The sequence below is a fragment of the Podarcis gaigeae genome, assembly GCF_964106915.1.
Source record: "Podarcis gaigeae genome assembly, chromosome: 1".
In the NCBI taxonomy this organism is placed as follows: Eukaryota; Metazoa; Chordata; class Lepidosauria; order Squamata; family Lacertidae; genus Podarcis; species Podarcis gaigeae.
In genome coordinates, this window is record NC_139678.1 from 96113305 (window position 1) to 96129940 (window position 16636).

At 40.1% G+C, this 16636-nt stretch overlaps 1 protein-coding gene across 13 annotated transcripts in view; it reads right to left on the minus strand.

The window, feature by feature from the left end:
- The window catches only part of NCKAP5 (NCK associated protein 5), a 610895-nt gene that overhangs the window by 47182 nt on the left and 547077 nt on the right, over nucleotides 1-16636 (minus strand). For all 13 annotated transcript variants that reach the window (XM_083703012.1, XM_083703010.1, XM_083703011.1 and 10 more), the window contains 3 exons: nucleotides 9056-9373; nucleotides 3586-3722; nucleotides 2151-2283 (listed from right to left, as the gene is read on the minus strand). In XM_083703012.1, coding sequence (XP_083559138.1) covers nucleotides 2151-2283; nucleotides 3586-3722; nucleotides 9056-9373 — 588 coding nt within the window. The remainder of the gene's footprint in view (nucleotides 1-2150; nucleotides 2284-3585; nucleotides 3723-9055; nucleotides 9374-16636) is intronic.

The following is a 16636-nucleotide window of genomic DNA, read 5'->3' on the forward strand; positions in this document are numbered from 1 at the left end:
AAGTTTTGACTTGATGCACCATGGGTGGGGTGGGTGTGTGTGTGTGTGTGTGTGTGTGTGAGAGAGAGAGAGAGAGAGAGAGAGAGAGAGAGACCTTTGTTGGTTTGGAATTGGTAGTAACATAGCAACCTGAAGATAGAGCTATAAAACCAGGAAGTCCCAGGTTTGAATTTGCCTTTTATCAAGGTCTTAGGAAACCCACTCTCTCTCTCTCAAACAGCCTCCAATCTGAAAATATGAGGTTAATACCGATCTATCTTACAGGGTTGTTGTAGTAATTACAAGACAATCTGAGTGAAGCGCTTTGACCACTCAAAAGCATTATGTATGGTCTATCCATCCATTCACCCATCCATCCTTAAATTGATTCTAGCATCAACAAGATGCTGTATAGTAAAAAGTTTTGATCCCAGCATCTGGGTTGAAGGGTGTGCGCATACCACTATGGACTGTTCACACCCTAGAATTCCCTGCCGGAAAGAGCACTGATTAGAGATCCATATCTGCAGTCGGTGCATGTTGAACATCACAATATTTGCAAATACGTTGCTATTTCTCAAATGAGAAATAGAATATTGATTCTGGAAACATTTCAGGAGTCATTAAGTCACTGCAGAATATCAAAAAGAGACTGCAGTTGTTTTAGCTATAAGGTAAAATAATTAGTACTCATTTCCTTTCTTCTCAAAACAGTCTTCCTATTCACTACAGTTTAGTCTGCAATCTGCATATCACTGAAGTTCTGTATATGTCCCTGGGTTAGTCATAGAACTTAAACAATTTCATGTAATAGTACTTGCTCAACCATGCTTTCTTCTGCCCACTGCACAGACTCTGGGACCTGTCTCTGGAACAATTAAAAGCAGTAAGCAATGAGGTGACATGTTGACTAGGTGAAAATACCCTACTGTTATGGGGTAGGGAACCTTGGGCCAAATGTGACCTTCTATGTCTCTTTATCTGGCCTTGGGACTCTCCTCATCCCACACACCCTCCCCAGCCAACACTGGCCCTGCCACATACCCTCCTTGGCCTAGTTGGAGTGCATCCTTGTCTGATGGAAGACTGACAGGAGTGTGAGATTGGGTGTAAAACTAGCCTAATGTTCAAAGGTAAAGTTTCTATTTGCTGCTGTGCCCACTTTTACGTCTGGCCCACTCACCACTGGAATGTAGCCCCCCAGAAGGGTGTCCAGAAGAGAATGTGGCCCTTGGATTGAAAAAGGTTTCCCAGACCTACCCTGTGCAATCTGCTGTCCTCATGAACTTTTACATTAAAGAAGAAAAGGAAAATGACACAATCAGCAGCTTTGCTGGATCTGGATCAAATTTCGTTCTCATACTCATACTCTGGGATGGATTTGTAGTCAATGCCTGCACACTGCATATCAGGGATGAACTGGATGATGAACTGGGGGTTCTCAAGATGTTGCTGTTCAGTCCCAGCCAGTATGGCTGATAGTCAGTTGATGGGAGTTGTAGTCCAACATAAACTGATGGGAGTTATAGTCCAACAAGCTCCCCACTCACCCCTGATCGACATTTTAATCTCACCTTTGCACTAAAAAAAGAGGATAAAATCCTACATTCTTCAAAACTGTATGCATATCTGTCTACCACTTGTTCTAGCACATTTTTAGAGAGACAGCAAATTCACCAAAATGTCACACTGATTTTTTTTTTGTCCTAATTTTAGTAACAATCAACAGGTATTAACTGAAATGGAATGGGTGAGGATAAAATGGTTATTTGTGAGGGGAGAACCAGAAACAGCTTTAACTGTATGTAGCAGTGTGAGCTACATAACATGGAGGTGAGGAAATTAACTTCATGGCTCATTGGGTTATTTTAAACTACCTACAAATGCAATATATATAAATACAAAGAGATATATTATTGAAGCTATAATCCAACTGAAGACGTTTTTAGTTTCAACACAGGGATTTACAACTAAAAAAGTTATAGTTTGGCTTTTAGTGTCAAACATAGCATAAGAGGCAAAAATTGATGTACATATACAATAAAAAGCACATAATGGAAAATGAGATTTGGAAAGAGATGAGAAAACGTAGACATAGTGCAAGCAAAACACAAACAGCTGCCATGACAAAGGTGGGATCAATACATCCCTGTGTACAAATTTTAAATTACCTTGCTTGTTGTTTTTCATTAAATCTACCAACTTTTCCCCTCCGGTTCCAAAATCATTTGTTTCGTACTCCAGCTCTGTTTCGGTATCACTGCTACTGCTAGCAGAGTAAGTGCACACTCTCAGCGCCCTGTCCTGTACACAGCAACATTAAAGGACAAATCCATGACTCAGAAGAAAAAAACATTACACTGAATACAAAGGATCAGGAGTGCAGCACAATAGGTAAGCCATTTCGTCTCTCTCCAGTCTAGCCTATTTATTTAGCTGCTGCAATTTGGCATTGATTATGTAATTAAATGTCACAAATCTCTGAAAACAGATTTCATCCTCCAGCAAGTATTGTCCAGGCATAATCTATGTTCACAGTCCCTATTTTCAAGAAATCCAGCCTGGGTATATGCATAGATTCTTCTCAGGTTTATGTCATAACAAAGCATTTGAGAAAAGGTGATCTATGAGTGGTGACAAACAAGAATTCAGACTGGAACATTTACCTGCCATTACATTTGAGGACTGAGCAAGGCATTATCTCAGCAAATAAATATCCTCCAACCTGCATTTTCCAGCATCAATCCCTGGCATCTCTAGGTGGAAGAGTTAGCTAGACCAATGGCCAGACTCAGTAGAATGCAACTTCCTATGTTCCTAACAGGAATATGGAGGAATGGAGATACTGATGGATGAACATCAGTGGGCAAGAGGGAAAAAAATTGCATTAAATTAAATGAATTAGGTTTGATCTGCAATAATTTGCAAAATAAATAAAAATAATTTGAAAAAAGAGAAAAGTTTGGTGTGGGGGCTTCATCTCTTAAGGAGCCATATTATAAGCTCTTATATCACAGATACCTCCTCTGTAAACTTATTGTTGTCCTAATTATAACAATTACCATTTATTTATACAGTCTGCAAATTAAAGGGTAAAACACACACAGTTTATTATTAATTACGAATACTCACAGTACATCATTAGATGGAAGGTGATAATTGAATATGAAGTTATTTCTGTTAGGTTGTTAAACTAATATTACACAAGGTACTTGGCAATTTGGTTACTTTACTACTCTTCCTGGTACCCAAAATCTAACATTTACAGTGGTTGATACTTGTTTCCCATTGGTGGCCTGGGCCAGTCACACTCATGAGAAAATGGAACACAGGAAACTGCTTTATACCAACTCAGACCATTGGTCCTTCTAACTCAGTACTGTCTACTCTGACTGGACGTGGCTTTCCAGGGTTCCAGGCAGGAGTCTTTCCCAGTTCTATCGGGAGATGCTGGGAATTCAAGCTTGGACATTCTGTGTGCAAAGCATACAGTTCTACCTACTTCACATGTAAGTAGAGCAAAATGAAACTATAGCCCCATTGTCTGTTGCCTGAGCTACTTAAAGGAAATTATATATGTGTCCGGTTTCCCTCTTTCATTTGTACCTTGGCTTTAATAGCTTTTTTGCTGCTCCAATCCGGAAACATCTTGTTGCCACATTTTTCTTTTTCTGAATGCTTTAATGATACAGAAGTCAGAGAACTCTCTTCTTGTCCACTTTTTTTCACAGGGCTCGTTATTCCTGGGTAAGAGAAAGTAGCAGCAAAAGATTTTGAACATCAGAGTGTGAAAAATAGCGTTTGATTCCATTTCCATGAAAGGGTCAAGTTCTTTCACTTGATCCACCCTGAATGCACTGCACTTCTACAAAGACGAGTTTTGCTTAATGTGTTAGGAAAGCAATATCTGAAATGGTTACCTAGTAAATGGGGAAGAAGCATCCACTGGACAGAAGAGGAAAAGGAGAAATGAGTCTCCAGAGTCACATCCCTTAAATAGCCCAGAAAACATTTCTGAACCTCTATTGGATTTGGTTTTCATGTATACATTTTTTTTAAATTAAATTTTAATTTTTTTATTATTTATTTATTTATTTTGCAGTAATGAGGAATAGATTGTGCAATGTATCCCACACAGGCCCCATCTCACAGAGGTCCCAATTATGATTCCAGTAAAATGGATTTTCACTTCCATGTAAATAACTCATAAGTAAAGAACACGGCTGGTGCAACCAGGCACTGGGAGGACAGTTCAATGTCACCCCTTGTTTTTGTGACATGAAGGGTTCAGAAACCGTTCTTTCCATTTCCCACAGTTTCTTTCCATTCCCAATGTGTTTGGGTGGCAGGAAGGGTAAATACGGATAGACCTAGATCAGGAGTAGGGCATCTGTGGTCCTCCATATGTTGTTGGACTATGATTTCCATCATCCCTGACCATGGGCCGATAATTTAAACTTGCAGACTTTAAGAAAAATATCTCAGCACAAATGCTTTCAGCCAACTCATTTCTTTCTTTCTTTTTGAAACAGCATTGTGTAGAACAAACATGCAAGTAAATCCACTGTGTTTTGTAGAATTCACTGATAATTGTTGTGTGTGTGTATGAGAGAGGGGGAGGGAGGAAATGGGGGAGATGGGTCAGATGATAAAATTTGAGAATGGGAAAGTTGACCTCCCAATCTGCTATATACTACTTTTTTACATTCCTTCAAGACAATTTAATTAAGAAACAAACCCTGGAAGCCTGGTGCAGTGAATATTAGCATTAAGTTCAGGACAATCTTATTGCTACTGACTTCTTATGAAGCAATTCAGTGCTTGCAGTTTCTATTCAATTTGTTATAATGACAGTGTTTAATCATGAAGTCTACTGCACAGCACACTGCTGAATTGAGGTCACACATGTAGCTATCCAAGCATGTAGCATATAATCTATAACTAAGATTTCTCTTCTGAATCTCCCTTTGTTGTGCTATTAATTAACAATACACTTTTTAACACACACACACATACACACACACAAAATAACATGAATTAAAAATATTTTTTCTTTTGCTTTGATTTGAAATGAGCAGGGGAGTTTCCAATGAAGGGTGTACAATTTGTGTGTTTGCATTCCATTATAACTACGGTGCAAAACTGCACTGGGAATATTGCTAAATCAACTAAATTCCAACATGTTTAATTAGAATACTTCACATAAACTCACAAGAATCTTTAATGCTGCCTATTTACTCCTTTGCTCAATTTAAATATTGACACATTAGCAAAACATTATTTGGTACACTTGCCATCTAAGCAGACTCATTTTATTCCCATCTAATGGAAGAGTAAGTGAGTGAGTCCTGGTCCTAACATGGAGGCAGGGACATGGGAACCAGCCAAATGTCTCACAGGTTACATCAACTACCATGTTTAAACAGGCTGGCAACGCCAGCTCCACCATCTTGTCATTTGCCTCAGGCAGCAAAATGTCTTGGGCTGGTCCTTCCAGTGGAGATAAGTTTTTTGGTCCAGATCATTTTCAAATGATCCACAGAATACAGAATGTTTCAATGGGTCTTGTACTATATGTCTATATAATTGCTTGGCTTTGGACTTGTAACTGTCATCCTTGCATAGATCTGGGTGTTCTTTACATGCTGCAGGATTGGATGGCTGTCTTTAAAGATTTCTCAATTTAACTTTAAATATTGTTTTATTAACAATAACAATTAATAAAATTATGGTCTCAGTTATTGTTCAAATAATGGGTTGGTACCTTGATTTTGGGTTCCTAAAGATAATCATATTGGCTCAACCCCAAGGTGTTTCAAATTACCCTGGGGTTGTAGATTAAGCAATGCTAGCCTTATCTACCGTATTTTTTGTCCCATAGGATGCTCTGTCTCATAGGACGCACCTAGTTTTTTTTGGGGGGGGAAATAAAGGAAAAAATGTTTTCCTTTATTTCTCCCCCAAAACCAGGTCAGGGAACAGCGGGATGGCGGCGCTGCGCCTCCCCGCTGTCCCCTGAGCTTGTGGAGCTGGCCAGCAGGCTGCTATTCGCAGCGTGGGGAGCCCTGCGGGACCTCCCGCAGGGCTCCCCATGCTGTGGATGTCTGCCCGATGCGTGGGGCGCTCTGCTTCAGGGCGGCAGGCTGCTATCCGCAGCCTAGACAGCCCTGCGGGAACTCCCGCAGGGCTGCCTAGGCTGCAGATGTCTTCCTGAAGCCTGGAGAGCGAGAGGGGTCGGTGCGCACCGACCCCTCTTGCTCTCCAAGCTTCAGTGAAAGCCTGCATTCGCCCCATAGGACGCACCCAGATTTCCCCTTCATTTTTGGAGGGGGGAAAGTGCGTCCTATGGGGCGAAAAATACGGTAATTCATTATCACAAGCCTTTACTTTCCCCATTTGACTAATCACCAATGCATCTCTAACAGAAGTCACATGGCTAATGTACAGAAAAGATGGGATTTTGACACATGGTTCTCATAAGGCAGAACATAATACAGATGATCATTAATAAAATACATTAATTCTAGAGAGACTGGAGAAAGATATACATGAGAAAGCTGATAACTTACCGTATTTTTCCATGTATGACACGCCCCCGTGTATAAGATGACCCTTATTTTGGGGGGCTACATATTAAGAAAATGGGGTGAGATTGCCCAGAGTTGTTGAGCTTTTCTAAGGGGGGGTATTACCGAAAATTGCTCAACCACCTGACCTATGCTATCACTCACATGCGCCACAAAAGCCACCTATCCTCTGTCCCACTGCCAGCAGAGGCCGCCAATTGCCCGCCCTATTGCTGCAACAACAGCAAATCAACACCAGCCCTTGCCGCAGCCATCAATAACACACCACTGGTTTTAGGCTCGCAGCAGCAACCAATCCCATAACCCCTCTATGCACTGTGTATTAGACAACCCCCAATTTTTAACATACTTTAAAAATAAAAAACATTGTCTTATACACGGAAAAGTACGATACTCTCCTTTGCTTTCCTCTTCCAATCAGAACACTTTAGCCCTGGTCTTTGTGTGCAGAAATGAGATTTTTACATTTTATTTTCGTGTGTCCATTCCTAGAATTCTTGTCCAGATCAATTTTTCCAGCCTTTGTGGGTCTTGAGTGTTGTGTCCTATGTGTCTGGAGTGTTGAGGAAAGGGTGGGATTATCCATGCATGAAAAATGCAGCATGGTTGAACAGTTGATGGGCATGGCTTAGTGTTCCCACAGTCACTGCCTCCTCTATGAGCTACCCAGAGCTGTCACTGCTTAGTAAAAGCATGAAGGGAAGAAAAGGGAATGTTAGTACTCTCTGCCCTAAATTTATCTACTAAGCTGGTTTCCTGGGGCTGGTTTACCACAGGAATGCTGGAGAGCTGAACAGAGGAGGAAGAATGAGGAATGTGTTGAGAATGGCCTGCAGGCAACCATGAGGCTGGGGAGTCTAGCCTTGAGCATCTTGGCCTGTATTTCATTCAGAAGCCACTTTGAAGGACATCAGGGCAACATTGGAAAATATTTCTCCCTCCTTCTCTAGCCCTCAGTTCTTAAATTAAGCTGCTATCTCCGTAATCACAACAGTGCCTTGAGTGAAGTTCTGAAAGTCAGGTACCGGTATATGGTAAGCATTCAGGCAAACCACTGTTGGTACTGATGAATGCAGGGGAGTGGGAGGAAATAGACAATACAACAACAAAGACAAGCGCTGCTGTGCTTCAAGCATTCATTCTAAAGGTATCTTTTCAGCCCTGAACCCCATACATAATGCAACAAATGAATAGCTTTATGCATTAGGAACTATACTGAGTATACATATAATAAAAAGTACTCCTAAGAACAATAAATGGAAGATTTGGGGACTTGGTATGCCACTTCTATTCCATGTTGTTACTGATTTATATGTTTTATATATAAGGGCACATGCTCCCTAGCTGGATTTCCAGCATTTTGTGCTCCTTGTATAGTGATGTATCCCTGTGTTGTACTCATAGTTATCAAAAAGTTACATTTATTGTTAGCTTGCTTCAAGCTTTATGTTTATTTCATGGTTAGCAATTGCTCCAGTTTAAATCTTGTTGGACCAGGGGAGCAACCACTATCTAACAGTTTATGTTGTAAGTATGCATCCCTGGACAATGTCTGAAAACTGTACTATCCACTAGTATCTCTGCACATGATTTTGAAGTGTCATTGCCATGCTACAGTTTTCTGGAGTCAATAAGGTAAGCACATCCATGCTTTACAAAATATACCTCTATTCTAAACTACCCTAACAGTGCCATGAATTAAACAGGACTCTCAACAATTACACTTAACAAGCAGTGGGTGTCTTAATATAAGCTAAGCATGACACAGCTTGCATCCCTTGCAGTAGCCAGCCTGATTATGATAAAATGTCTATTATATTGCATGAAAGGTTTGGACACATCAAGCTGGATAATGTTAGCTGCACTTAGATCCCATTTAAATCTATGTAAAAAGATACCAGGACTTAAATACTACTAAAGTTCAACTAACTTAATATGGATTCAACCCATGCTGATCAACAAGAGGGCAGCTGTCCATTAATCCCTGGGACTGTGGTGTATTAACCTTGAAAGTGTAAACATCTTATTACAGGAGTAATCATGGGGATCTGTCCTTTCATTGGAAGAAAATTTCATTCCAACATTTATCAGAAGTCACCACATTCTATTAGCAAAGCAATTGCTGTTTAACTTTCACAATACTGTAATATCTATAAAGAAAATTTAGGAAGCAAAAGTTGTGACATTTCTGAAGCCTCTTGGACTTGTTTTTGGTATACATTCCTGGTGTGTGCTTTAAATTTATCACTGGACTGCTTATAGACATGGTGTGTCATACAGCAATTTTTTTTATAGATTAGTATTTTATTTAACAAGATTTCCATGTCAGTGCAGTCTCCAGCTTGTTAACCTTCTGCAGTGACTTGAAGAGTCTTTTCAGCTGTACATTTCATATGTCTTTCATCCAATGTCATTAGTACAGGTCTCCACTAATGGGAACAGGCACCAGGGCACAAAAGATCTAATTTCCAGTACAACTGTCATTTTACCTGCAGAAGCTGGCTTTGGAAGGCGACTCTGAAAAGTCTGTACACCCTTAGCAGTCATGGCAGGATCTGATGTTGAATGTGTTATTATGCTCTCCACAGATCCCTGGTCCTTATTAGCTGTTGAAGGCACTTCTCGCTCAAGGGTTTTGGCTTTCTCAGAAGAAGCCGGAGGGAAAGCTTGTGCAGGTGATATGAAAACGTCAGCTTCTAAATCCAGTTCTTGTTTAGAAACGTGTCGTCCAGTTGAGCGGTTTCCTGAGTCCGGAAGAGGGAAGGTTCCTATCCCACTGTCCAGCGTCCTCATTTGGCAGCAGGATTCTAAGAAAGAGGAATACAGTGTAATTTGGAGAACCTGACAAAAACTACAAAAAACAAAGGACACCTTGAAGAAACAACTTTTGTGCAGCGGTGGGAAAACGGCTTCACCCACAAAGGGCATCAGGTTCAGCCTCTAGCATCTCTAGCTAAAACATTGGAAATCTTAGAGGCCCACTGTTGGTCATAATGTACAATATTGGTCTAGAACAGACCCAGTGGATCGTAGGTTGAAACATATTTGGTACCAAGGAAGTACTATGCTTATGGTAATGGGGTCCTTCCTGTATTTTGGCATAGATTGTTTTTTCATTCATAAGAAAAAAGTGCTGTTTCTCAACTGAAATGAAAAACTCAGCACAGAATTAATCATTGCTGCATGACTAACTTGTGTCTGTTTGATTAGGAGACATACATTATAAAAGGCCCAATTCATAATCTTCTTAAGCAAAGTGCTTAAGTATGCAATTGAATTCAGTTTAATCAGGAGCATTTGTACACAAAGCTCAAAGAATAACACAGTTGGTAAGATGATACCTTTTGTTACAACTGTAGTATTTTGTTTTTTTCTAGGGGGACTTTCATCACAGCTTTTTTCTATTATTGTTTAGACTCCACACACTACCGTGGGCTGATTTTATCCACAACAATATATGATTATGTTCACTGAGTTAACAGAAGGCATCTCAATCCAAAAGAGTTAGCTGCTACCAGTGATTATGTTTGCCTGTTTAGCCAGTTCATTACTTATTTGTGGATGTGCCAGTCTTCGATAGCTGGGACTTCAGCAAGAAATATTGTCTCTGTTACATAACTCAAGTATGGGCATCCAAATTCATTTGCACCTCACTAGTTTATAGCACAGAAACCTCAACACAGTATAGGAACTCTATGGGGTTACAGGCTACACAGAATAAATGTCAAGGTAGAATGTGAGTATCTTAAATCATAGGGTTTTTTCCAGGACCATCCATATCTACGAAAGCATATATATATATATATATATATATATATATATATATATATATATCTCAATCACACCTTCTAGCTATTACATGTACTTAACTTCAGATAAAATTTGGTTGAGTAGGAAAACATTCTCAGTTTACAAAAAGTGAGATTAAGAATGCATTGGAATAACTTTGGAAGTAATTTTGCTTCTGCACAACTGACTGCCGTTTCAGCACCACGGACAGCCCCCATACATGAAATTAAACCTCAGAGTGTGTGATCAGTTGACTCAGCTTGCTTCTTTTGTGCAGAGTATTAAGCCAGGCTTAAAAAGCAGCTCTTCCCAAAGGGTGCTGGCAGTGGCAACCATAACAGCCCTGCAGGTACATTCAAATCTAATCATGCTCACCACATGGTCTGACCTATATGTATTCACTAACATTGCAGGGAGGTGGAGATGGAAGACAATCCAGAAAATATTCTGCTTTCCTAAGCCTTTTGTTTTCATTGATGAGTTTTGTTTTGACATTTTCATGTCTGTCAGTGGAGTGGTAAGGCCTCAAATATTTTATTATAGACCACATGATGTTGTAGTCTATGAATCCCTCTTTACAATAATATATTTTCTGACCACAGCATCCAACTATAACAGAAGCCTTCACTATGTCCAATTTGGCTTAATTTATTTTCCTTTTGCTGAATACCATTTTAATCCTCATTTCTAGTTTCAGCAGGGTCATTAGTTTTGTACAGTGAAGACAACAAATACATGACAGAATCTTTCTACTTGTACAAATTAGATACCCACCTCTTCAGCTTGCACAGTACATGTAATATCAGAAATATCAAATATTCCAGAACTGGAAGGCAATTAAATCAAATCCCCCCTTAAAGCACTGATAATGGAGAAGACTTTACAGCACAGGTTTTCAACCTTTTTGAGTCCATGGCTCCCTTAACCAACTACATTCTTTCTGCGGCACCCCTGTGGGGCTCAGGAGCCCAGTTATGTCACCTGTTGCCTGCAGAGCTAGCAGTCCCTCACCCCTTTTTGAACACCCTTGCTTGTGGAGGGTTCCCTCAGCCTCCTCTTCTCTCCCCTCTCCCTGGGAGTCCTCCAGGCAGCTGCTGCTGCTGTCCCTGGTCTCTGAGCTTCTCTCCACCCCACCCCCCCAAATAAAGGTGCCTCCCAGAAGTACCATTTGCCTGTGGAGCATATAGCCGGGGCTGCTGCAATAAACAGCTGAGCAAGCCTTTGGAAGGCAGAGATGTGAGAGGGTATCAGAGGAGGGAGAGAAGAAAAGAGGGACAGAGGCCAGTGTTGCCCGCAGCATCCCTGACTATCATTCAAGGAACCCCAGGGTCCCATGGCACACTGACTGAAAACAACTGCTTTACAGAAATGAATTCAAATGTCTAGTGGCAAAAGGGAATGATGTAGACAAAGAAACCGAAACGGCTATAGGCAGCCATATAGAAAGGCAGCACACTCTTTCACAACCAGAGCTTGCAATTCTCAAAAGATTTATTTCCAAGGGAGAAAAACTCCAGCTCTTTTGTTCTCTGAATTCTAGAGTCGACACAGCTACATGCTGTAACTCTGTTTACGGCAGCTCCTCCCTCCTCCCTCTCCCTCTGTACATTTTGTGTTGGATCCCTGCTTATGGCTGTCAATGGAACTATAATTTTGGTTCCTATCATCAATATACATTTATGGGGTTTGTGATGGAGTGGGAAATGATGACTTATGCACTGGGTCCTTCAAATGAAGAAATTTCCTCAAAATGGGACTGGTAGAAAGGAGGTTGAAAGGAAGAGATTGAAATCCTACAATAATTCTTGGTGGTTATTCAAAACCAAAATAATAGAAGCTCGGCTAATATGTATACTGCAGATCAGGAAAGGTACAAGGAGGGCCAAGAGGACAACAATGTGGTCAACAGACAGAGTTAAGGAAATTATTAGAAGCAGGAAGGCTTCCATCAGAAAATGGAAGTATCCTCCAAATGAGGAAAACAAGAAGGGCCACAAACTTTGGTAAAAGAAACGAGAACAGACTACAGTGGTACCTCAGGTTAAGAACTTAATTCATTGTGGAGGTCGATTCTTAACCTGAAACTGTTCTTAACCTGAGGTACCACTTTAGCTAATGGGGCCTCCCGCTGCTGCCACCGAACAATTTCTGTTCTCATCCTGAAGTAAAGTTCTTAACCCGAGGTACTATTTCTGGGTTAGCGGAGTCTGTAACCTGAAGCATCTGTAACCTGAAATGTCTGTAACCCAAGGTACCACTGTATAAGTGATGAGGAAAAAAAGAATCTGAGGAGCACATTATTAAAAACTAAAACCAACCAAAGAACACCCTTTTAGATACTTTAGTAGCTGGGAACCTAAGGAGGTAGTTGGAACTTGGGGTGAGATGGTAGTTAAAGTTGTGCAAAAGGAGGATACGCCAGCCAAACCTCCAAAGGGAGGGCCCCCCACATTAATGATGCAAACACTGAAAAAGCTTGTTCACTTGTAACCACATTACACACCAACAAGATTATATCCTTTCAAAAAACAAACAAACCTCAGCACCAGATATGTTACATTAAACATATGGCTTGTAGGATGTGGGATCCTGCTTTTATCCTGGGTGTGCTCAGTGCAAAACATGAGCCCACCCATCACATGTGAAAACTTGCTAAAGTAAAGATTAATTCTTTATATTTTCACATCATTTCTATATTCTCTTTTGTGTGAAGGGCAAGTTAGGAATGCATTTAGGTATACAAAGCATGAACAGCACCAAACGGAAGGCACAGACTTCTGATTAACTCCTACTGAAGGACCTAATGATATTTGCTTTTGTTCACATGAACACAGCCTCTGTCACTTAAATATATTACCCATGTGTCCTGGAGCTAGTATCTCCAAATAGCGGTTAAAAGGATTGTAATGGCAATTTACATGTAGCTTAAAAAGTAAATACCCAAGAGACCGATTTAGAAGTGCTGGCTTAAATCTGAGCAAAATTTAGGCTAAATGTCTGATAACATCTCCCGATAGCAAGCTCTTTAAAATTGTGGCAGATTCCCTCAAGGGAAAAGTTAGAAGTTCCACTGCTTGGGCAATTTCAAATTAGACTGAATAAAGGACTTCAGAATATACTGCAGTGAGCTATCTCATATTGGCTGACGATACTCAAAATGATGTAACAAATCTTTTCCCTTTCAATTTTATGTTCCTATGTATTGATGTTTTTATAATATTCTCCATTTGTTATTTAACTCTGCCCTAGTAAGCAAGGCTCTTTCAAATTCTGTTTTCATTCTTTCAAACTGTGAATCTTAAGAAGTTCTCCCCATATGATCCCATATAAATATTTTGCCTAAAAACCACGCCTTTAACAATGCATTGGTTTCTGAGCCAAGGCTGGTGACAACATGAGAGAGGGTATTTTCTGCCATGGCACCCTGTATGTGATGCTGCAACTCTGCTCCAAAAAGTTAGGTTAGTTTCCCCTATTTGTGTTCTGCTACCAATTCTATTTCTCTGCTTATTCATTATACTGACATCCTCTATGCTGCTTTTCAGGATCACAGATCCTCCCAAAGTGGCTCACAATAAAAATCACAACACAATAAAACATTATGAACTACGTAATTAAAATGAATACATAATTTAACTCCTTATATATAAGGCAGACAATCAGGAGATACCAAGACTACATAGAAATACCATAGCCAGCACCCTCATTCCCAACATTGAATATGAGCCACCCCAGCTCATCTTAACCAAAAGCTGACCGGAATGATTTTTTATGGCTCTTCTTAAAGAAAACAAGGAGAGTGCTACATAAAACTCACCGGGAAGGGAGTTCCATAAACAGGGTGCCACCAATGAAAAATCTCTGTCTCCCATCTAACTGTATCCACTGGTGGATCCATAAGCAGAACCTCTGATGGTTCACATGGATTCGCATGGATGCCCACTGTCCTTTCACTTAACTTGGTTTCAAACAATTTGGGGCTTTAAAGCACTTTGAACTGAGCCCAGAAATGAATTGGCAACCATTGCAGCTGGAGTAATAGGCTCAGAGTGTCTTGCCCCAACTAACACTCAGTTGCATTCTGCACTAACTTTCATTTCTGAGCCATATTCAAAGGCATCCCCATATAAAGTGCACTGCAGCAGTATACTCAATTGAAAAGTTTCCCTTTTAAACAAACTATTGATTCTGTTGACAATTTCCATGCTTTTGCTTTTGTTGAATTTTTAACTACTGCTGTGCGTATGAGTGACTACTGCTGTGCAGAAGAACAGAGTACACATTATTAAAAATAAACATTGCAACATCATTTGGATTCACATTTAATTAATGTACCCCAGCCACTCTGTTCCTCTCTTCAGCCCTTGCTGTAATATTAGTAATTTTGTTCTGCAAGCCATAAGTGAGAATGGGACATGCCTACACCTTCAAAGTTGCACTGAACTGTTCCTTATAAAAAATATGTGGAGACCATAGCAGTCCAGGCTGGCCCAACAATTTTTAAATGTTCTAACTTCCAAATATTAGTCTCTCTTTTTCATAGCACCTCCAATGCAAATAGGTTTTTACAGCCTTTTTTGTTGTTGTGTGCTACTAATGAACACTTTTAAGCTACATGTGTTGTTGGCAAGACAATCTCAAACTACAGATGGCAGAGCAGATCTCTTTATTTGCCTGTCCTTTCCATTCTCGGAAATGCTAAAACAAGTGAAAAAACACACACACTAATATATATCTGCCAAATCAATGTCAGTTTTAAAGTGGATTATTTCTTTAGGGCTATAGCATCATTTGATCTAATTAGTCAAAGCTGAATGAAGCAGTTGTTTATAGTTTTTTTAAAAAGCCAAATCATGTATAAGGCTGAGAAGCAGTGAAACCACCTTCAGTAATAATTTCCACAGGGAAAGTATTGTGAGTCTCTTGCAGCAGAAATAACAAAAAGAGTCTTGTGGCACCTTAAAGAGCTTAACAAATGTTATTATAACACAAGCTTTCACGGACCAGATCCTTCAGATGCACAGAGTGTGACCCCCAGTTGTCAGGTGTAAACTTGACATGGCTGTAAAAGGGTGGAATATAGTTCAACTAAGGCTTCAGCTACTTAACACTACTCATCTGAGCCTAAATCATCCCATGTAGTTCATCCACTTTCTGGTCACTACTGTGCAACTACATAATGGAAATACAAGCATCAACTTATATCAGAAACCTACTGCAGATATTTACATGCTTCTGTCTGGTTTCTATCAAGGAATAATCTACTATGAAACAGACCCAGAGCACTTCTTGTTACCTATGATTCCCAGCTAAAACCACTACAACAAATCATCAGAGATCTAAAGCTTATCCTGGACAATGATACTACTCACAGTCCTTACGTGACAATTCTGTACTCTTTTTTTTTTACCGATGACCCCATCCCCAACCAAAAACATCTACTCAGCAGCAAGAGCAGGCAACACAACAGAGAAATAAACAAGGACCAGACCCTACAACAAATCCAAATGTCAACTCTTGTCCCCATGTCTACTCTGGCAATAGTATTACAGGACCTAAATACATCAGCCACAATATATATGGGACAATCTGCCAGAAATGACCTTCTGGTTTTTACATAGGCCAGGCCAGACACAAAAGAATGAATGGAATACAAATATGGCATCGGAAATGGCTTCCCTTCCTTTTCAGAACACCAATTCACCTCCCCCAGACTAAATGACATTCTAATCTCTGAATCTGAAGCGAGCAGTAGCTAAGCAGGAAGCAGCAGTTAGTAACAAATGGTGATGATTTAAAGCCAACATTCGAATACTGATTTATTTCAAGAAGTGTGTTTTCCATGCAACAAATGTCTGAAATATAAAAGCTAGTTTGAGCTTTGGAGACATAATTCTGGAATGAAAATTGGTAGGTAATTAATATTAATTCACTTGATGGGTCTTACGTGATTTAGGATTCAACAGTGCAACCTTATAGCTCAGTTGTAAAGCACACGCTTCGCATGCAAAAAGTTCAAGGTTCAATTGCTGGCAGAGATAGGGCTGGGAAAGACCCCTGTCTGAAACTGTGGAGAGATGCTGCCAGTCAGTATTGACACTACTGAGCTAGAGTAACCAATTCTCTTACTTGGTATAAGGCAGCGTCCTATGTTCCTATCAGAGTCAGGTTACATGTTGGTGGACATCTACTCTAAAATCTAAATGGCCTTCACTCATTTCCTGAATAGGGAGCTGGCTCACATTTTAAGCTTGTCTACATCGATATCTATATCCAATGTA